The sequence below is a fragment of the Scomber scombrus genome, chromosome 18 (genome assembly GCF_963691925.1).
Source record: "Scomber scombrus chromosome 18, fScoSco1.1, whole genome shotgun sequence".
Classification (NCBI taxonomy): domain Eukaryota; kingdom Metazoa; phylum Chordata; class Actinopteri; order Scombriformes; family Scombridae; genus Scomber; species Scomber scombrus.
Genome location: NC_084987.1, coordinates 1,313,840 through 1,336,339, shown reverse-complemented (window position 1 = coordinate 1,336,339; position 22,500 = coordinate 1,313,840). Strand labels below are relative to the sequence as shown.

General features: G+C 41.9%; 2 protein-coding genes across 5 annotated transcripts in view; both read left to right on the top strand.

Annotated features, from left to right (window-relative positions):
- Positions 1–12,358, top strand: part of LOC133999017 (caskin-2-like) — a gene marked incomplete at its 5' end in the record, with an annotated part of 18,538 nt that extends 6,180 nt beyond the window's left edge. Inside the window, 10 exon segments of one of the 3 annotated variants that reach the window (XM_062438122.1) lie at positions 148–321; positions 3,531–3,667; positions 4,949–5,012; positions 5,868–5,968; positions 7,518–7,628; positions 7,795–7,896; positions 7,990–8,128; positions 8,208–9,872; positions 10,007–10,532; positions 11,410–12,358. In XM_062438122.1, coding sequence (XP_062294106.1) covers positions 148–321; positions 3,531–3,667; positions 4,949–5,012; positions 5,868–5,968; positions 7,518–7,628; positions 7,795–7,896; positions 7,990–8,128; positions 8,208–9,872; positions 10,007–10,532; positions 11,410–11,506 — 3,116 coding nt within the window. 3 annotated transcript variants of the gene reach the window in all.
- A 5,155-nt stretch (positions 12,359–17,513) lies between these two features.
- The window catches only part of LOC133999035 (major vault protein-like), a 7,547-nt gene continuing 2,560 nt past the window's right edge, over positions 17,514–22,500 (top strand). Inside the window, exons 1-5 of one of the 2 annotated variants that reach the window (XM_062438150.1) lie at positions 17,514–17,626; positions 17,739–17,795; positions 19,089–19,279; positions 20,629–20,824; positions 21,945–22,068. In XM_062438150.1, coding sequence (XP_062294134.1) covers positions 19,155–19,279; positions 20,629–20,824; positions 21,945–22,068 — 445 coding nt within the window. In that variant the 5' untranslated portion in view covers positions 17,514–17,626; positions 17,739–17,795; positions 19,089–19,154. Of the gene's footprint in view, positions 17,627–17,670; positions 17,796–19,088; positions 19,280–20,628; positions 20,825–21,944; positions 22,069–22,500 lie in introns of those variants that run through there. The other variant, XM_062438149.1, reaches the window with a different exon arrangement.

The window sequence follows — 22,500 nt, the reverse complement described above, 5'->3', positions numbered from 1 at the left end:
ATCCCATGCCTCCACCTCCTCTTTCCTTCCTCCTGCGTCCATCACTCCATCCACACCACATAATGACTGACCTCCACCTCTAACCATCAGCTTGATAACCTCCTCCTCCTCCTCCTCTTTCCTCCTCCTCCCTGTATCGCCCTGTAGGGGGCACCCTATCCCGGCACGCCTCTCTGCCCACCCAGCGCCAGCAGCTGCTGTCCAGAGCCCCCCTCTCCTCCAGCCTCAGCTCCGCCCCTCAGACCGACGACTCCTACACTCTGTACACCCCCCCCACCCACGTGGTGCTGCCGCTAGCCAACGGCCTCGCTGCCAACACAGGTATACACACTCAGGACACAAAACACACATAAGAACCTATAAACAGTGGTGGAAGTAGAAGTAACAATCCATAAATACTAATAATACATGTAAAATGTGGGGCCCCTCCAAAGGGTCAGCAGATAAATGTGAGGGGTGGTGAGATGATTAATGGGAGAGGAAAGAAGAACAAACTAAGTTCTGATACACAAATGTGTTTTCAGTTTTTGGACTTTTTCTCTAATCTTTGATTTTTGCTGAAATATTGGATCATTTGAACATTTATTGAAATGAAAGCATGTGAGAAGTTTAGAGGGAAAAATCAGTATTTGGTGGAGCTGTTAACAACTCATAGACATCTGAAATGTGAGCCGACTACACACTGCTGTCTGGTTTCATCTTTAACAATGTGTTGTATTTATAAAGCTTGTTATATTATCCATTGTGTCAAATCTGCATCTGAAAAGTAACTAAAGCTGTTAAATAAATGTAGTGGAGTAGAAAGTACAATATTTCCCTCTGAGATGTAGAAAGTAGCATCACATGGAAATACTACAGTAAAGTACAAGTACCTCAAACTGTACTACACTAAAGTACAAGTACCTCAAACTGTACTGCAGTAAAGTACAAGTACCTCAAACTGTACTACAGTAAAGTACAAGTACCTCAAACTGTACTCTAGTAAAGTACAAGTACCTCTAACTGTACTACAGTTAAGTACAAGTACCTCAAACTGTACTACAGTAAAGTACAAGTACCTCAAACTGTACTCTAGTAAAGTACAAGTACCTCTAACTGTACTACGGTTAAGTACAAGTACCTCAAACTGTACTACAGTAAAGTACAAGTACCTCTAACTGTACTACGGTTAAGTACAAGTACCTCAAACTGTACTACAATAAAGTACAAGTACCTCAACATGTACTTATTTACTTTCCACCACTGCTTATAAACATCGAACACTGACCTCCAGCATGGATTTCAGGGTGTCTTTAAGTATTAAAAAGTGTCACATTTCCTTTCTAAAGATGGTGAATATTGTCTTTTCCCTGCTGTAGACAGTTGTACGTTTGTTTGTCTGTGTTTACGGTTGCTGGGAGACGTTGTACATGTGTTAACTACAGAGAGACTGCAGGAAGAGTTTCAGTCAGTAACATCACTGCTGCTGCATCACAGAAAACTTCAATTAATTCATTAATTTCCACCAAATCAAAGCTTCCCTCTTCAGACAGAGACACTCGCTGTCCTTTCATACCTAATACCCCGCCCTCTTCCTCCCCACCCCCCCTCAGTCAGCCCCACCCCCCACCCCGACAGAGCCGAGCTCAGCCCATCGGAGTCTTTGTGTCTGATAGGTCTGTCTCCGAGCCGTCTGTCTAAGTCCGGGTGTCCCTTCGAGGACATCTGGGTGCTCAGGGACTCGTGTCATGGTAAGAGCCCCCGAACGACGGTTTCTCCTCCCCGGCTGCCCCGAAGCTGCATCGCTGCCCCGCTGAACGCTCTGCAGTAGGACCCGACACACCAAGACCGCTTCATAGAGCCGCTGTCCCCACAATCTGATGGCACGTCACCTCACGTCACTTCACGTTATCTAGCGTCACTTCACGTTATCTAGGGTCACTTCACGTTACCTCACGTTACTTCATGTAACTTCACGTAAATTCATGTAATTTCATGTCACCTCACGTAACTTCTAGTCACTTCACTTAACTACACGTACCTTCACGTAACTTCACGTACCTTCACGTCACCTCACGTAACTTCACGTCACCTCACGTAACTTCACGTCACCTCACCTAAATTCACGTTACCTCACGTAAATTCACGCAACTTCACATCACCTCACGTAACTTCACATCATCTCACGTCACCTCACGTAACTTCACGTCACCTCACGTAAATTCACGTAACTTCACCTCACGTAACTTCACGTCACCTCACGTAACTTCACCTCACGTAACTTCTAGTCACTTCACGTAACTACACGTACCTTCACGTAACTTCACGTACCTTCACGTAACTTCACGTACCTTCACGTAACTTCACGTACCTTCACGTCAGTTCACGTCACCTCGCGTAATTTCACGTAACTTCACGTCATTTCACGTAACTTCACCTCACTTCACTTCACGTAACTACACGTCACCTCACGTCACTTCACTTCACGTAACTACACGTACTTTCACGTAACTTCACGTCACCACACGTCACGTCACCTCACGCCACTTCACATCACTTCACGTAACTACACGTCACCTCACGTCACCTCACGTCACATCACGTAACTTCACGTCACCTCACGTCACTTCACGTCACTTCAAATAACTTCTGTGTCACATCGACTAACCACACCACCATCATCTGGTCGCCTCCCACAGCCTTCAGACTGCCGGCGATGGTCTTGGTGTGTTGGGTCCAAACACTCTTCATTCACTGTGTCGTCTGCTTCAGGCTGAACTTAGAGTCAGAGCTCCTCGCTGCTGCCACAAGGAGGCCAAACCACTCCACCCCTGCACTCTGTGTACTGTTGTTTTTTCCCTCAGTGTATCAGCATAGTTCAGATCCGTGATTGTATTCAGACAATTTTTGGATTCCAGGAAGCAAAGTCCCAAATTTAAAATGAGGGTCTCCCAAAGAGAACAGTTGTATTCATCTCTATGAATATATTTACTTTATGAGTAGCGAGGTGGCTTCTGAGTTTTACTAATGTCTTCTTTGAGTTTCTGACTTGTGTGTGTGTGTGTGTGTGTTTGTTAAATGAATTAATCTTTCAATAAAAGCTTTAATAAAGTTATCTACCCATCTATAGTTCTATAGCTGTGCAGTGTATCTTAGCCGTGGCTGAAAGTAGCTGCTGTCCTCATCAGGCTGTGATGTGTGTTTTTCTTTGAGGAACTTGGTCACTCCACATTAAAGCTTGAAGCAGTTTAGTGAACAAGTTTCCTTTCCTGCAGTTTAGGAATTGAGATACTTGGTGAGTATGGCTCCAGACTTTTGCTGCCCCCGCCCCCCTCTTCTTTAAAGCCTGATGCTGCTGGCTACGTGCCTTTCATGGATGGCTCCCCTTGCTCTGCCACAGCACAGCTTTCATACCAGAAACATGCATCCTGCCCGTCGCCCCCCCCCCCCCCCCCCCCCTGGCCCCTGCAGGCTTGTTTGCCCCTCAGTGACGAGCCTCCGCTGCTTCTGACCGATGTTACGGACATCATGAATGTGTTTGTGTCTTGCAGCCGGAGACAGAAACAGTGTGGGGAGCACCGGCAGCGTTGGCAGCACCCGCAGCGCCGGGAGTGGACAGAGCACTGAGAGCAACAACGCACCCAATGGACTCCAACACAACACTGGTCACCATGACAACACCAACAAGGTACACATCATAGACTGTATATAAGGAATGGACGTAACATCCGTGACGTCACCCATTGGTTTGTGGACTGCTGCTCGGAGGCCAATAGTATCGGATCTGAGCAGAGCCATCTTGAAAATTTCAGGTGCATGCTGGGAAAAATAAAAACAGGGATTCTACTTATATGGGCATCAGGAGGAGCATGAGGCGCCCTCCTGAACCTGTGAACCAATCAACCTGTCAATCACCACGTAGCCACGCCCTAATGCATACCCTGCTTTATCGTCACATATAAAATCAGGGAGGCCTAAATGTCCCAAATGAACATCATACTGCATTGAAGAAGGCTTTAACTAGCGATTGAGACCATAAACACATTTTGAAAACGTTTACTGAGGTTAGAAATCAAGTGAGAAGTTGGTGAATTCTCCATTGACTTGTATAGAGACGGAAGTCCTTTTGACACCAAAACGGTCGCCCCCTGGTGGCCTTTTGATAGAATGCAGTTTTAAGTTACTTCCACGTTGGCCTCATTTCAGAGGACCAGAACTCCCCGCCTGGTACACATACGGGATGTGAGGCTGTATTGTAAAACAGATCTGATGTGATGGGCTCAATGTTAGTGTTGACATCTTTTTTATTTTTCTCTATATGAATTGTTTTTATTTATATTAGCGTTTTTTAAATGATGTCACCATTTCTAAATTTGAGATCTACGACTAAATGATGGTTTATTCTTCATTTTTCATTTCTTAGCTGGATGCTTATTCTAGTTGGTGGTTAGGTTTTTAAGGATGAGTTGGTGTTTGTCTCTTATTAAGTTTTACATACAAATAAAAATCAGACCTCATAGATTTTGCCCCAAACATCAAGCAGTTGTCTGAATATTTCATGTATTAAAACATTAAATGTAGGCTATAATTTGCTCAAAACTAATGAGGAGCTCTACATGAATCTTTTTATGTTTTCTTTGTCATAATAAAGAAAAATAAACCAGGAAAAGTTAGATTATAATTGGTTAGTGTGCAGAACTCCACAACAGAAAAGTGCAAATGACAACTTTACTGCATGTAAGCAATACATAAACATGAACTTTACCAGTGGTGGCTGCTGAAAAATATTCTAGGTGGGGTTCAGCTTTATGAACTTAATGCACAGCTCCACTACTTCCTGAACTCAATACAGCTCCTTTATTTCCTGTCTTACATTATTGGACAAACTGATTAATCCAGGTGTGTCTGACCTCACTAGTGACAACAACAATGGTTGTTTAATTAAGTGTGTTTGTGTTTTTATGTGCAGCCGGCGCCCCCTGCTGTCGATGCTGCACACTCAGACCTCAGCAAGCAGCCGGACTATCCTGCAGGTACTCTTCATTTACTTTATATAACTTCAACCACCTGTTGCATGCACAGTATAGATGCAGAAAAACTGATTCATGCTTTTATCTCAAGCCGACTCGATAACTGTCATTTACTTCTTACTGAGAGACTTCAGTTTGACTTTTAACCAGAACCAAGAGGAGAGAACACATTAGTCCAGTTGCAACTATTTGCTTTCAATAACACTGCGATCATCTGCTGCTGGTTTATTGGAGGCTTCACAGCAACAGAAAGAGAGAAATCGTGGATGCAGCTTTTGTTAATTACGCCCCAAAACTATGAAACAAACTACCTTTAGATATCAGGGAAAACACTTCACTAAATATTTTTAAGAGAAAGCTAAAAACATGTCTTTTCACTTTAGCTTTTAATTATCTCTTCTATCAGCCACTACTCCCCTTATTTTAATAGTTGCATTTTACTTGATTTTATGTAGTTTTTATAGTTTTTTTAGTTTAGTTTTTTTATTATTTACTATTTTTATGACTATTTTACTCTTATATTCCATTCATGTTTTATGTCCCTTTTATGTGAAGCACTTGCTGCATGTGATTTCTTTAGTTGTAAAGCACTTTGAGCTTCATTTATGGTATCCAAGGTACTACACAATTAAAGTTATCATTATTATTATTGACATTAAAACATTATTTCCACCTCTTCCACAGTATATATCATGACATGTTTATGTGAACATCTAGGTGTGTGTTTCAGGTGTATTTTCAGTTCCAGTACTACAGGGAAATATCACAAACAGAATTTCTTAGCTTGTATTACTTAAAAGTGAGTGTGAGAGTTGAGGACGCCCGCTGACCTGTGTGTGACCTCGTGTGATGTCACAGCAGGTGGGACTCCGCGGAGGCAGACGGTGACGGTGCAGAGACCTGCAGAGCAGAGCTTCTCTCAGCAGTTCGTCCGTCCTCAGCAGCTGCTGGAGGGGAAGGTAAGCACACAGAGAGGTTGATGCTGTCTGGTATTAAAGTGGACAAAGAGCAATGAATGAATAGAAGTCTGGTCCATCATTAATGTTTTCAGGCAGATATCTGATTCATTTATTTTTCAGCAGTTATTTCTGCAAAAAGAGAGAGAGCGAGATGTTTCCCTCAGGAGTTGGTAGAGAGTAAAAATCATAGACTGTATATAAGAAATGGACGTAACATCCGTGACGTCACCCATTGGTTTGTGGACTGCTGCTCGGAGGCCAATAGTATCGGATCTGGGCAGCGCCATCTTGAAAATTTCAGGTGCATGCTGGGAAAAATAAAAACATGGATTCTACTTATATGGGCGTCAGGAGGAGCATGAGGCGCCCTCCTGAACCTGTGAACCAATCAACCTGTCAATCACCACGTAGCCACGCCCTAATGCATACCCTGCTTTATCGTCACATATAAAATCAGGGAGGCCAAAATGTCCCAAATGAACATCATACTGCATTGAAGAAGGCTTTAAACTAGCGATTGAGACCATAAACACATTTTGAAAACGTTTACTGAGGTTAGAAATCAAGTGAGAAGTTGGTGAATTCTCCATTGACTTGTATAGAGACGGAAGTCCTTTTGACACAAAACGGTCGCCCCCTGGTGGCCTTTTGATAGAATGCAGTTTTAAGTTACTTCCGCGCTGGCCTCATTTCAGAGGACCGGAACTCCCCGCCTGGTATCAACAGAGAGTGAATACTTGACTTACATTCAGCAGGTGGACAGAAACACGACTCCTAATGAATGAAGATGTTGATCAGTAACTACTGGAGGTAGAAGAAAAACAATGGCTATTTATATTTTAGTTAATTAATGTATTTGTATTTATGTGCATTTCTATTATTTAATATAACTTGTTATATAAACATCTTTTGCTGCAGACCATATTTCAGGTATATTATTACTTTCAGTTCAACAGTGCAATATATATATATGTGTGTATATATATATATATATATATTTTTTTTTTTTTTCACTTTAAAATCTGTGCAATAATAATGTCAAACTCATATATTATCATTCAACACCAATATTACTCTTGTACATAATGTAACTATTTTTTTTTACAGTTTTTATTTCTTGGATACTTATTTATTCTTTATTGTTCTTGATTCTTTCTATTTTTGCTGCTGCAATAATGTTAATTTCCCCCACTGTGAGACTATTAAAGGAATATCTTGTCTTAGTATATATTTAAATGAAAGATTCTGAACTGTCACTCATACCTGTAAGATTTTGAGTTTCAGTCTCTTTAAAAAAAAAAAGTAAATTCAACATAATTTGCCCTTAAAAGGGCATTTTGAATTCCTTAGGAATGTTAATATAAATGTGGGATGTGGTGATTTTTCAAATCGTATAATCCAGAAGGATAGGAAAGGAAATATGATGTTCTGATGGCACAATTTGTTTTACATTTAAGATTGAAACACCCAGCATAAACAGGAACAGTAACAGGAAATGGACATTGACTGTGTGTGTGTGTGTGTGTGTGTGTGTGTGTGTGTGTTGTAGGATGGAGAGGCCATCTATCAGTGGCTGAGTGACTTCCAGCTGGAGCAGTACACTGGAAACTTCATCAGTGCTGGTTATGATGTGCCGACCATCAGCAGAATGACGCCTGAGGTGAACAAACACTCTGAGGATTCATATTTGTATAATTAACGCAACCTGCTGGCTGGAACAGTCTGGTTTTTGGTGACAGCAGCTACATCTACTTCATTTAACTCACTGGGATCCTCTGTGTGGTATAGCAGAGTAAATCATGTCTTGTGTCTTGTTGTATCTGCAGGATCTGACAGCCATTGGAGTGACCAAACCGGGCCACCGCAAGAAAATCGCCATTGAGATCAACAACCTGAACATTCCTGAGTGGCTGCCGGAGTATATCCCAGTGAGGAACTGTTTTATACCTGAGCTGCTGCCGTAAACCAGGTGAACACTCTGACTTTGATCTGACTGGTTCTTTCTGTTTCTTTTCTCACAGTCTGATCTGGGCGAGTGGCTCAGTGCCATCGGCCTCCCACAGTACCACAAAAAACTCTCTGAGAACGGCTACGACTCCATCAGCATCGTCAGAGACCTCACGTGGGAGGATCTGCAGGAGATCGGCATCACCAAGCTGGGTGAGGAGACGACGTATGTTCCTCAGTATGACTGTACAGGTGTTGTTTTGCTTTGGTTTGATGGTGAACTTCTCTCCAGGCCACCAGAAGAAGCTGATGCTGGCAGTGAAGAAGCTGTGTGACATCCAGAGGGCGATCCTTCAGGCTGAATCAGGTCAAGGCACGCTGCGACGCAAAGGCCCCGGAGCCCTCCACCTGGTCACCATCGAGCCGCCCGATGCCGGAGGTGAATGCTCTTCGCCTCACACCCCAAAGATGCTCACCTTCCAGGACAGCGAGCTGAGTGCAGAGCTGCAGACGGCCATGTCGAGCCACTACGGAGGCTGTGAGGAAGGCTTGGCCATCAAAAACGCTGTGGGGATGTCGCAGAGCCAGGAGAGCATCGACAACAGGTCCAGAGGCTCCGGTCGCTCTCAGGAGCCTCCCACAGCTCCCATCAACCACCACAGCTGGTCCCAGGAGAGCCTGGACGGCAGCCCTGTCAAGGAAAGAAACCTCCCAGAGGGCTGGGACCAGAGGCCTCTGCAGCAGCAGCTGCTGCCCAAGCAGGTGCCTCTGGGTACAGCCACTGTGTTCAAGTACCCGGCCATACCAGCTAAGCCCAAACTGCCGGGCTCACGTGGTTCCTCTCCCCACGGCTCACCGGCACTGAAGGGTTTCAGCTACCTGCATTCTCACTGTGGCTCTACAGACCTGAACACATCTACCAGACCTGAGGAATACAGCCAGACTCTGACGCATCCCAAGAAGCGCACTCATAGCCTGACCCGCTACGCTCTGTCAGACGGAGAGCCTGACGACGAAGACGAGGATCTTGGTCTTCCTTCTGGAAACTTGCCATCGTACGCCACCTTAACCCGCAAACCCGGCCGCAGCCAGGTGGCTCGATTACAGTCAAGTCCAGAGAAGAATGGCAACGTGGGACGCAGTCAATCGTTTGCGGTGCGCGCCCGTAAAAAAGGTCCCCCTCCTCCCCCTCCTAAGAGGCTGAGCTCAGTGAGCAGCACCACCAGCGGAGAGCTGAGTGACAGCAGCACGACGTCGTCTGCCGGCGGTGTGGTGACCGACAGTCCAGGCAGCGTGAGGAGCATCACCGCCAATCTGGAGGGCAGCACAGAGGGGATCAATCACCCAGGACATAAACCGGACCTCACTGAGAAGGAACTGCCTCCCCCCGAGTCCAGAGAGACTCCAGGAGTGAGGAGGAGGGTGCAGAGCGAGTGTGTCCAGACCAGCAGCAGCACCGAGCCGGAGCGAGGGGTGAAGTCAGACTCAGAGGAAGAAGAGTCTAAAGGTCCTGGACTGGATGCATCTTCGTCCCCTCAGAATAGCTCCAGCGAGTGCATCCCCTTCGCCGAGGAGGGCAACCTGACCATCAAACAGAGGCCCAAAGCTCCGGGGCCCCCGAGGGCCGAGGCTGTGCTGGAGCCGCCCGACAAACAAGCAGGCAAAAACCTGGAGGTGCCCGAGTTTAACCTGAAGGAGTCGGACACAGTGAAGCGCCGACACAAACCCAAAGACAAGGAGCCGGGTGGAGGCTCCCCCAGCAGAGAGGCAGACTCAGAGTCAGGCGGCAGCAGGCCTCCGTCCCAGAACCAGGACGAGCTCAGTCTGAGGATCAGTGAGCTCGGTGTGGAGAGGCCAGCCAGTCCGGCTACTGGGTCGCCTATCAAACCTCCGCTGTCCCCCAAACCTCCTGCTGTCGCCCCAAAACCGATCCGCCACAGTCTGCTGGCAGCTCAAGGTACGTTCATGTCCGCTATGAACTCTGCTGAGAAATCATTTGGACCTGAGACAGATCTGGGTCATGATGTAATGATTTTAGACTTTGTCACCTTTACGTGTTGCTCTTGACTTTTTATTCTTTCTCTTCAGCAGCTGGACCCTCGTCTCCGACTGTGACTGTCAGCGTGGTTCAGAGTTTGGCCTTCACCTCTCCGTCCCACGGGCCCCTGGTCCAGGTCCAGGCCCAGGCTCCCTCCCACGGGCCCCTGGTCCTGGCCCAGGTCCAGGCTCCCTCCCACGGGCCCCTGGTCCCAGCGCAGGCTCCATCCCATGGGCCCCTGGTCCAGGTCCAGGCCCAGGCTCCATCCCACGGGCCCCTGGTCCCAGCCCAGGCTCCATCCCACGTGCCCCTGGTCCCGGCCCAGGCTCCATCCCACGGGCCCCTGGTCCCGGCGCAGGCTCCCTCCCACGGGCCCCTGGTCCCACCTCCAGCTCCACCTCCGGCCCCTCAGAGCCCCTCTCTGACAGCAGCGAGGCCTCAGGTGTGTGTGGTGGGGCCGGGCCTCGAGTCGTCCTGCGGGACACAGGTGGTCCAGCAGAGACTGGATCAGACTAGCACGTCTCTGGAAGCCGCTCTGATCGCTGTCGAGAGGAAACTGAACCTGGAGGACTCCGACAGGTAAGAGATTTTTTAAAATGATAGATCTTATTTCTTATTGTTATATTGGTATTTATCACTAGAGGAAGAAGTATTCAGACGTGTAATATGATGACACAGATATCATATGACACAAACCACACTCTTTATGGCAACAATACCAACATGAACTACTTTACATACAGTTAGCTAGTTTAGTCCAGTGGTTCCCAACCTAGGGGTGGGGCCCCTCCAAACGGTCAGCAGATAAATATGAGGGGTGGTGAGATGATTAATGGGAGAGGAAAGAAGAACAAACTAAGTTCTGATTCACAAATGTGTTTTCAGTTTTTGGACTTTTTCTCTAATCTTTGATTTTTGCTGAAATATTGGATCATTTGAACATTTATTGAAATGAAAGCATGTGAGAAGTTTAGAGGGAAAAATCAGTATTTGGTGGAGCTGTTAACAACTCATAGACATCTGAAATGTGAGCCGACTACACACTGCTGTCTGGTTTCATCTTTAACAATGTGTTGTATTTATAAAGCTTGTTATATTATATATATATATATATATATATATATATATTATATTATCCATTGTGTCAAATCTGCATCTGAAAAGTAACTAAAGCTGTTAAATAAATGTAGTGGAGTAGAAAGTACAATATTTCCCTCTGAGATGTAGAAAGTAGCATCACATGGAAATACTACAGTAAAGTACAAGTACCTCAAACTGTACTACAGTAAAGTACAAGTACCTCAAACTGTACTGCAGTAAAGTACAAGTACCTCAAACTGTACTGCAGTAAAGTACTAGTACCTCAAACTGTACTACAGTAAAGTACAAGTACCTCAAACTGTACTTGTACTCAGTGACTTTACGCTACTGATATTACTGTTTGTTTCTACACCAGCAGAGCGAACACAGTGAAGTCAGCAGGAACCATTTTGGACGACATCGGCAACATGTTCGATGACCTGGCCGACCAGCTGGACGCCATGTTGGACTGAAGACTTCTCATGAAATCAACCTTCAAAAAAACAAAACAAACAAAATGCACCCTCAAAGCTCAGGAAGTGAAACTCAGAAAGAGGAAAAGAAGGAACAGAGAAGGGTTGATGGAGCGATTTTTCGGCTTCGCTCTCTGAACTGCAACGACGGAGACAGTCAGAGGAGCCGAAGTCAAACAGCAGCACTTAACCTTCGCTGTGCTTCCTCCAACACTTCATCTGAATCCTGCACTCAAGTTTAAATCTGATTTCATGAACCAAACACAGAGACAGCGGTCCACTGTGAGGAAAAAGCTCCAGAGTATTATTGATTATTGTAAAATACTAATATTTGTCAATGAAGTTCTGCCTGTTTGACATTATAGAGAGCTGAAGTCCTGATGTCACTTTATGTCTGCCTAAAAAAAAGTGAAGCGTGATTCTGGGGTTTTATCTACTGCAGTGGCTGATATAAGAACATATAATAAATAATCTCTCGTTTGCCGTTAACACTTATTTAGATTCACATTATTTATTTAAACTGTTTTCACCAATCAGCAACTTACTAAGAAAATACACAACTTATACTAACTTATTTATCTTATACTGGCTCTTTGTGCAGCCTCCCTTCAGTTCAATTCAAAGTTTAATATTAACCGTGTCACGTGTCCAAATTGCACCAAATTTAACGCTGCACATCCCTGAGTCCTCTGCAGTACACCTACCAAGTGTGAAGCAGGTGAGACGAACACATATTTGAGATATGCAGAGGACATACAGACAGACCATAGACTGTATATAAGAAATGGACGTAACATCCGTGACGTCACCCATTGGTTTGTGGACTGCTGCTCGGAAGCTAATAGTATCGGATCTGAGCAGCGCCATCTTGAAAATTTCAGGTGCATGCTGGGAAAAATAAAAACAGGGATTCTACTTATATGGGCATCAGGAGGAGCATGAGGCGCCCTCCTGAACCTTTGAACCAATCAACCTGTCAATCACCACGTAGCCACGCCCTAATGCATACCCTGCTTTATCGTCACATATAAAATCAGGGAGGCCAAAATGTCCCAAATGAACATCATACTGCATTGAAGAAGGCTTTAAACTAGCGGTTGAGACCATAAACACATTTTGAAAACGTTTACTGAGGTTAGAAATCAAGTGAGAAGTTGGTGAATTCTCCATTGACTTGTATAGAGACGGAAGTCCTTTTGACACCAAAACGGTCGCCCCCTGGTGGTCTTTTGATAGAATGCAGTTTTAAGTTACTTCCACGTTGGCCTCATTTCAGAGGACCGGAGCTCCCCGCCTGATACAGACAGGCAGAGTCCTTGCTTTCTTAGTTTGATTTACGTTGTAATTCGCATTTAGCGCAACACGCCAAAAAACAGACCTGATGATGTTTCTGTAACACTGTCGTCATCTGTGGGATTTTTTTTTTTTTTTTTTAGGTTTTCTGACACTTTAACTTTTAAGGTCAGTGTTCGTTGTCATGAGTAAAGCATGACTGAAGGTAAACACGCAAATAAATTAATTTTAAACTCAAAATTCATAATGTGAAAAAAACAAGACTTTCTGTTACAAATTAATGTAATTATGTATTTTTACGTGGTTGTGTTAGTAAGTCGGAGTAATTTATGTATCTTTTAGGACATTTCACAGAAGAAAAAAAACTGGTCCAATTTGGTATAAAAACATTGGAGTAAATCTTTTAATTCCACAAAAGTGACAATTATTATTCTTAATTAAATAAAATAATGGTGATTCTACAAATGGAATATTTTTTTTACAAGATTATGTTTAAAGTAAAATACACTGAAATTAAAATGTTAGTCTCTTTTTAATAATATATAAAATGATTATGATTTTTTATAACATAGCTCTATTTTTACACAGCTGTGATACCTGCAGATTAATACGTTTTCAGGACATTTTATTAAAAAGAACTGGTGCAATTTGGTATAAATATAATATAAAACAGAACAGATAAAACATTATGAAGTAAATCTGCCACAATTATGACAATTATTTCTTTTTAACAATAAAATGAAAGTGGTAATAACGAGTGGAATAAACAAAAATAGGAATTAACCTTCGTGTCGTCCTCTCGGGTCAAATTGACCCCGTCTGTTTTGACTGTTCCTTCTTTCCTCCCTTCCTTCCTTTTTCCCTCTTTTCCTTCCCTCCTTCCTTCCTCCTTCCCTCCCTCCTTTCTTCTGTCATTCCTTTTTCCCTCCCTCCTTCCTTCCTTCTGTCCTTCCTTCCTCCCTCCCTCCTTCCTTCCTACTGTCCTTCCTCCCTCCTTCCTTCCTTGTGTCCTTCCTTCCTCTCTCCCTCCTTCTTTCCTCCTTCCTTCCTTCTTCCTTCCATCCTTCCTTCCTTTGCTTCCTCCCTCTGTCCTTCCTTCCTCCCTCCCTCCTTCTTTCCTTTCCTCCTTCCTTCCTTCTTCCTTCCTTTCCTTCCTCCCTCTGTCCTTCTTTCCTCCCTTCCTTTTTTCCTCCCTCCCTCCTTCCTTCCTTCTTCCTTCCTCCTTTTCTTCCTTCCCTCTTTCCTTCCTTCTTCCTTCCTTCCTTCTTTCCTTCCTCCCTCCTTCCTTCCCTCCTTCCTTCTTTCCTCCCTCCCTCCTTCCTTCCCTCTTTCTTCCTCCTTTCCTTCCTTCCCTCTTTCCTTCCTCCCTCTTTTCCTTCCCACCTTCCTCCCTTCCTCCTTTCCTTCCTCCTTTCCTTCCTTCTTCCTCCCTTCCTTCCTTGACTCGAGGACAACAGTTAAGCAATGATTTAACATCATAATGTAAAAGTGAGTCAGTCTGTTATAAATGTTTAGTTTAGATTTTCTGACTTTGTGAAACAGAATCTGAATCTTGACTTCAGCTCTCTATCCGTCACGTCTCACTATTTCAAATTTTATCCTTTTTAATATTTAAGAAAAAAAAAAGTATTTTATACCAAGTGATGTTAAGCGTGTGTAGTTTGTCCTCGGCTCGGCTCGGCTCGGCTCGGCGCCACTAAAGTATGTTTGTGTTATTAAAACTGACCTTTTCTACAAATACATGTGTGTTAATGAAGCTGCAGAAAACCTGTAAAATCCTGTTGTTTATATAAAGGGAAGAGACGCATGTTCAGCTCATTTAATGTTAGTGAAACATACATACTATTTTTTATATTCATTTTAGCCAAATTAGTATTTAAATTAGAGTTATCTAAATATGTATATTGTACATGAGAGCTATATACAGGAGCAAATATTCAACCAAAGGTCTTTCTACAGATTCTCCTCACATATTTTAACAAATGTTTCCTTTAAAATAAACTTTACAGGTCTTTTTTATTGAGGTGATAAGGAATAATTTGCAGGTATTTAACAGGTAATTTTAGGATATTTTACAGAACGTGTGATGTGATAAGAACAATGGTTTAGTTGGTCATTATAATTTAGGTTAAGGTTAATAATTTAGACTCTTGAGAGTTTTTTAACGGACAGAAAAGACAGTTTTCAGTGTAGTTTTGTGTGTTAAACAACGTATTAGCATTTAACATTTTTTTCAGTGATTTCCTAAAAGCAGCTGCTGTAACTGTTAAATCTGTTGACTTTTAAACACAAAACTACACACTGAAAATGAGTATTCTCTGTGAGGTAAAGCATTGTGAGGACTGTCGTTTAATTCAAATTAATCCCTATGTTTGAACCCCAAACTGCATCAACTTTTCTGTAAAATACTGTAAAAATTAACCGTTTACATTCAATCTGCAGTCAAGTTTTAAGTCATTTTACAAACATTTTAACAGTTTTTGAATTGAATACATTTCTTTTAATTCCACAAAAGTGACGGATTTCTTTATTTTTCTAGAAGTAAAATGATGCCGATTCTACAAAATTTTATTTTTTTTACAAGATTCTGTTTAAAGGAAATTAACGTTTACGGTTAAATTTCATCTCTTTCTTTAATAAAACATCAAATGATTATGATATTTTTTACAACATATCTTTATGTTTCGCGGCTGTTACCTGCAGATTATTCCAGGATTTGCTTTAATTTAAAGGACTTGTAAAATAAATCTTTCCTGTGTTTTGTATGATGTTTATAAATGTTTCTTTTCTGTGCCTGCAGCGTATGAATAGTTTCCATATTTAGCATGCCATAGCGCTGTGCTAACAGGACTGTTAACCCCCCCCCCCCCAGTGATCATGTGACCTCTGTGTGAATGAAACTTCTATTTTTTTGGATTTTTCTTTCTTTCTCAGGAAAATCCCTCCGTGTTCAGAAAAATAAAAATTAAGTGAAATACAAAACACGTTTATATATATATATATACATATATATATGTGTGTGTGTGTGTGTGTGTGTATGTGTGTCCTTTTTAATATATGTATTTACTTTGTCATAATTAAATCAAAAAACTTTTGGTAAAAGAAGAATTATGTCGTTCTTTGTCTTGAGTAGACACAATGTATTATTATTATTATTATTATTATTATTATTATTATTATTATTATTATTAATGTCTATTCTACTATTATTGTTATTGTTTTTCATACTTATTTATTGCTCTTTATTCTTTCCTATTGATGCTCTTCTATTTTTTACTGTTATAATGCAAATGTCCCCACTGTGGAACTAATGAAGGAAAATCTGATCTTATATCTTTAACACCAGCTTGAATCCAACGTGTTGCTCTACTGCCATCTACTGGAATTAAATGACTCCTTCCACATCTCAGCTCAGTTCTTTTAAGAAGTCTTTCCACTGCTTCCATACTCTGATATATCTGTTCAACATGTCCCTCAGCTCTTTCCGTTCCTCCCATCATGTCCTTTCTTTCTTTTTTCTTTCTTTTTTCGTGTGTTTTGGGGCCCTTGCTTTCCCCACTCCTTACTCACACCTCATCAGAGTGTCACACCTGCTTTTAGTTTTGGACTGAACCATTTCATGTCAACAGAGGGGGGGGGGCGCGTTTGTGAAATACAGAGGCTTTGGATGATTAAAGTTTGCCATAGAAACAACATTAGTTATTAACGTCTATAACTCATATGTTAATTAAATAAATACACAAAATGTACTTTTTTACATTATCAGGTTTTATCACATGGCGCCCCTGGGTCGCTACTGCCCCTCGATGTGGATCGGTTAGTTTCATTCAGCTCTTTATGCTTCAGGCTGTGAGTCAGAAGCTTCTCGGTAAACGCGTCTTAAGTTTCGTTTTCCTCTCCGGTGTTACAAATCAACTGGTTTCCACGTTAACTGGTTACCTTTGTTTGGGCCTCTCTCACTGTGACTGCAGGTGTTTCGATCACGGAGAGAAAACGTAGCTGACCTCGCGAATGCCTGAATGTACTTCCATAAATATCTGATGATCTCTCCACCTGGTTAATCCAAGCATGATGCTTCATGTTGTGATGTACAATTGTGGGACCCGAAATACTGGTCACCATATTCTGTATAAATGTCTAAATAAAAAGAAAGAAATAAAAAGTCACCCGACACGGGATTTGAACCGAGTGATGTCATGATTGACATCTGTGACAGTCGCCATTAAACGTCGGATGCAAGATGAAGCAGGTTGACTGCTCCTGGAAATTAGATATTTTGGCTTCACTTTGACATAGCAGCAGGAAGTGGAGACATGTTGTTTATCTTCATATACAGTCAGTGGTGTCAGCACCTTACAGCCTGATAACAGTAAACATGGACGATAGAGACAGCAGCGACAGTAGACAGTGGAGAGATGAGGAATATTCACATTTGTTGGACATTCATTGAAAATCCATGTTGTCCATGTTAATGATCTGACATCAGTGTTGTTAATCTTGTACACACGTTTGTTTGTTTTCATGTTTATGTTTACTGTAATGATTCCTCCTGTTCATACTGACCATTAGAAGATCCCTTCATCATGTTTACTGTAATGATTCCTCCTGTTCATACTGACCATTAGAAGATCCCTTCATAATGTTTACTGTAATGATTCCTCCTGTTCATACTGACCATTAGAAGATCCCTTCATCATGTTTACTGTAATGATTCCTCCTGTTCATACTGACCATTAGAAGACTACATTCAGGCATTCGCGAGGTCAGCTACGTTTTCTCTCCGTGATCGAAACAGCTGCAGTCACAGTGAGAGAGGCCCAAACAAAGGTAACCAGTTAACGTGGAAACCAGTTGATTTGTAACACCGGGTCGTACTGTTTAGTTTCGTTTTCCTTCCTGCTAATTTATATATATATCACACTGTGTGTTTGTCCTGCAGCTTTTACACCAGCAGCTCCTCACTGAACCCCGCTAGAAACATCTCCAAATCTTAAAGGTTAGTCGCTTCTTGCTGAAGTTTTATGCATGATTTTAAAAAATAGGAAAAAAGGAAAAAAAGGAAAAAAGGAGGAAGTGTTCTGTGTGAGTCTGTGTTTATATCGACGTTTAGACACAAAGAGACACTGGACTCACACACTAACTATCTACATATTAAAGCGTGTGTTAACTAATAGTCTAATTAATGAGGGGTATTTATTTTTTTGGATAGTTTAAAATCTGATTTGCAGCATTTAATGTAAACTAATTGTTAAATACACTTGTCATGTGTATTTTCTACTAGGTTGCACACACTACTATTCACAGCTCGAAAAAAGATATTATATACATAAAAGCCAGAAGTATTAATTAATGAAAAGCAGAAAGAGCTTTTGTTCTAATCACTAAACAAACAGTTGTTGTTTTCATCGTAAACAACATGTTAACCAGGCTAAATAATACTACAATCATTATCTCGATATCATTTTGGAAGTATCTGGAAAAGCGTGTAAAGTGTGATTTAGTCCCTTAAAGAAGGAGAAGAAGATGATTGCTTGATCAGAACTAGTTTAAGTTAAAAAAGGTTCAGCGGTTAATTAGCTTTAATTAAGATTAAAGTTAAATAATTAGCTTTAATTAAGATTAAAGTTAAATAATTAGCTTTAATTAAGATTAAAGTTAAATTAACTAACTTGAGTCTACGTGCAGAAGCTAGCGTGAGGCGTTTAGGGAACATCGGTAAAGTACAGGTTGCTGATAATAAATGAGACGTTCAGGGGACATTTAAAAAAACTGGATTACTGGACATATAAATAATTGTTTGTGCTGTATCACACTCATATTTACATAGAGCTCATATGAGATTAAAAAGTTTTAATGTTGAATTTTGGAAAATACAACAATGTTATTTCTGATTTCATTTATTTTCATCCAGATCTTTTTTCTGTTTACAGTTTCAAATCTCATCTTCTAGTCAGTAGTGGTGTGTGTGTGTGTGTGTGTGTGTGTGTGTGTGTGTGTGTGTGTGTGTGTGTGTGTGTGTGTGTGTGTGTGTGTGTGTGTGTGTGTGTGTGTGTGTGTGTGTGTGTATTTAAAATCGCAATAATATTGTATCATGACACAAGTAATTAGGTTGTTGTTTTTTTTAGTTTCATACTTTTATCATTGATGTAACTTTGGGAGCGTGGTCTGAAATAATGATCAGCAGCTTAACAATGAAGGAGTTTTATTTAGTTTTTTAATTTAAAGATTCATTCAGCATACGAGCTGTTCTCTCTGAGCTTTATCCCACATCTCATCTCAACCTCCACAGTGGCCCCAAACTGCCGTCTCTTCATTACACTTCTCATCAATAACCACAAGCTGCTGAGAGGAAGCCATGGCGCCAATCATCCAGATCATCCAGATCCTGCCTCACCACTACATCCACGTGCTGGACCAGAACACCATGGTCACCCGCCTGGAGACCGGACCGCTCAACTACATCCACCAGGTCAATGAAAGGTCAGAGCAGAGAGGAAAACACCTGATATTCAGCTGTGGTTCAATTCAGGTTATTTTATACATAACAGCACCAGATTCAAGTAGACCTTTATCACAGCAGATATTTAACATTTACTGCATGAAAAATCCTCCTGCAGTAAAAGTACTGCAGTATTATGAGTGATGTAGTATGCAGTATTACAGTAAAAGTACTGCAGTATTATAGTGATGTAGTATGCAGTATTACAGTAAAAGTACTGCAGTATTATGAGTGATGTAGTATGCAGTATTACAGTAAAAGTACTGCAGTATTATAGTGATGTAGTATGCAGTATTACAGTAAAAGTACTGCAGTATTATAGTGATGTAGTATGCAGTATTACAGTAAAAGTACTGCAGTATTATAGTGATGTAGTATGCAGTATTACAGTAAAAGTACTGCAGTATTATAGTGATGTAGTATGCAGTATTACAGTAAAGTACTGCAGTATTATGAGTGATGTAGTATGCAGTATTACAGTAAAGTACTGCAGTATTATAGTGATGTAGTATGCAGTATTACAGTAAAGTACTGCAGTATTATGAGTGATGTAGTATGCAGTATTACAGTAAAAGTACTGCAGTATTATGAGTGATGTAGTATGCAGTATTACAGTAAAAGTACTGCAGTATTATAGTGATGTAGTATGCAGTATTACAGTAAAAGTACTGCAGTATTATGAGTGATGTAGTATGCAGTATTACAGTATAAAGTACTGCAGTATTATAGTGATGTAGTATGCAGTATTACAGTATAAAGTACTGCAGTATTATAGTGATGTAGTATGCAGTATTACAGTAAAAGTACTGCAGTATAATGAGTGATGTAGTATGCAGTATTACAGTAAAGTACTGCAGTATTATAGTGATGTAGTATGCAGTATTACAGTAAAGTAGTGGTTTGGTCCTCTGACTGATATATTATTATTATGACATCATTAGATTATTAATAGTGAAGCATCAGTGTTAGAGCAGCATGTTACTGTTGTAGCTGCTGGAGGTGGAGCTAGTTTACACTACTTTATATACAGTTAGCTAGTTTAGTCCAGTGGTTCCCAACCTAGGGGTGGGGCCCCTCCAAAGGGTCAGCAGATAAATGTGAGGGGTGGTGAGATGATTAATGGGAAAGAAGAACAAACTAAGTTCTGATACACAAATGTGTTTTCAGTTTTTGGACTTTTTCTCTAATCTTTGATTTTTGCTGAAATATTGGATCATTTGAACATTTATTGAAATGAAAGCATGTGAGAAGTTTAGAGGGAAAAATCACTATTTGGTGCATTTTTAAACCAGTTTTTAAACTTTCAGAGTGATCGTTGTTTCTTTCCCAGAATGCTCTTCTCTCCGAAGCGTATGATCACGGTGCCGCCACGTTACTACTGCATGGTCGCCAACCCTGTGAAACGGGATGATAAAGATCAGGTCCTATTCGACAAATCCGGTTGGGCCAAACTTCGCCACGGCGACCAGGAGACCCGTCTGACCCAGGATCCGTTCCCGCTGTACCCCGGAGAGGAGATCCAGCAGGTCTGTGAGACACTGTGCTGACAAAGTGCTGTTATGTATCACCTGCATTGATTTATTAAAATAAGTTGACTTTCTTAATAAATCCATGCAGAGGTGGAAGGTGTGTGCAGGAATGTTCACTTAGTGCCATCATCTAGTCAACACTCAGGTCTATGAGCCAGTACCGGCTAAACTTACCACATTCCCAAAACATCCTCTAAGTTGTCGGTTGTTCAGTTTTTCAGTAAATTTTGTTTTAATAGTTTTAAACCTGTTTTGGGTTTTTTGCCGTTGAAAATTAGTATTATCATAATCACAGTTAACTGTAGACTTCTAACCATAGACTGTATATATAATGGACGTAACATCCATGACGTCACCCATTGGTTTGTGGACTGCTGCTCGGAGGCCAATAGTATCGGATCTGAGCAGCGCCATCTTGAAAATTTCAGGTGCATGCTGGGAAAAATAAAAACATGGATTCTACTTATATGGGCATCAGGAGGAGCATGAGGCGCCCTCCTGAACCTGTGAACCAATCAACCTGTCAATCACCACGTAGCCACGCCCTAATGCATACCCTGCTTTATCGTCACATATAAAATCAGGGAGGCCAAAATGTCCCAAATGAACATCATACTGCATTGAAGAAGGCTTTAAACTAGCGATTGAGACCATAAACACATTTTGAAAACGTTTACTGAGGTTAGAAATCAAGTGAGAAGTTGGTGAATTCTCCATTGACTTGTATAGAGACGGAAGTCCTTTTGACACCAAAACTGTCGCCCCCTGGTGGCCTTTTGATAGAATGCAGTTTTAAGTTACTTCCTGGTTGGCCTCATTTCAGAGGACTAGAACTCCCCACCTGCTTCTAGCTCCTCCCTCTGGTCCAAATATGGTCGCTTCTGGCTCCAAAAATCAATGATGTCAACGGTCAAAATACAGAACTAGAGGCTTCAAAACAGCAGAGTCGATTTATTGTTTTAATTACTCTGTGTGCGTGTGTGTGTCCGTGTCCGTGTGTGTGTGTGTGTGTGTGTGTGTGTGTGTGTGTGTGTGTGTGTGTGTGTGTGTGTGTGTGTGTGTGTGTGTGTGTGTGTGTGTGTGTGTGTGTGTGTGTGTGTGTGTGTGTGTGTGTCAGGACGTGACGCTCCTGCCGACGGTGGAAGCGGGAGAAGCGCTGCGTCTGAAGGCGCTGCAGGACTTCGAGGACGAGCGAGGACAGAAGAGAGCAGCTGGAGACGAGTGGCTGTTCAAAGGACCGGGTAACATAGTTCATCCCATGTTGGATTATGACTTATGACGAGTGTTGAGCTGCTGATCTCACTTAAATATTAATTATCTTTATAATAAACATTACTGGTCCATGTTGAAGTTAGTATATAGAAATAATTACAGCTTGTTTCTTAAACATTTTCATTGTGTCTTACAACAAGTTTGTTCACAAGTTATTTCTTGTGTTTTTTACTTAACCCTCCTGTTGTCTTCGAGTTAAGGAAGGAAGGATGGAAGGGAGGAAGGATGGAAGGGAGGAGGGAGGAGGGAGGGAGGAAGAAGGAAGGGAAGGAGGAAGGGAGGAAGGAAGGACGGAGGAAGGAAGGTAGGAGGGAGGGAGGAAAAAAGGAAGGAGGGAGGGAGAAAGGAAAAGAGGAAGGGAGGAAGGAAGGACAGAGGAAAGAAGGGAGGAATGAAAGGAA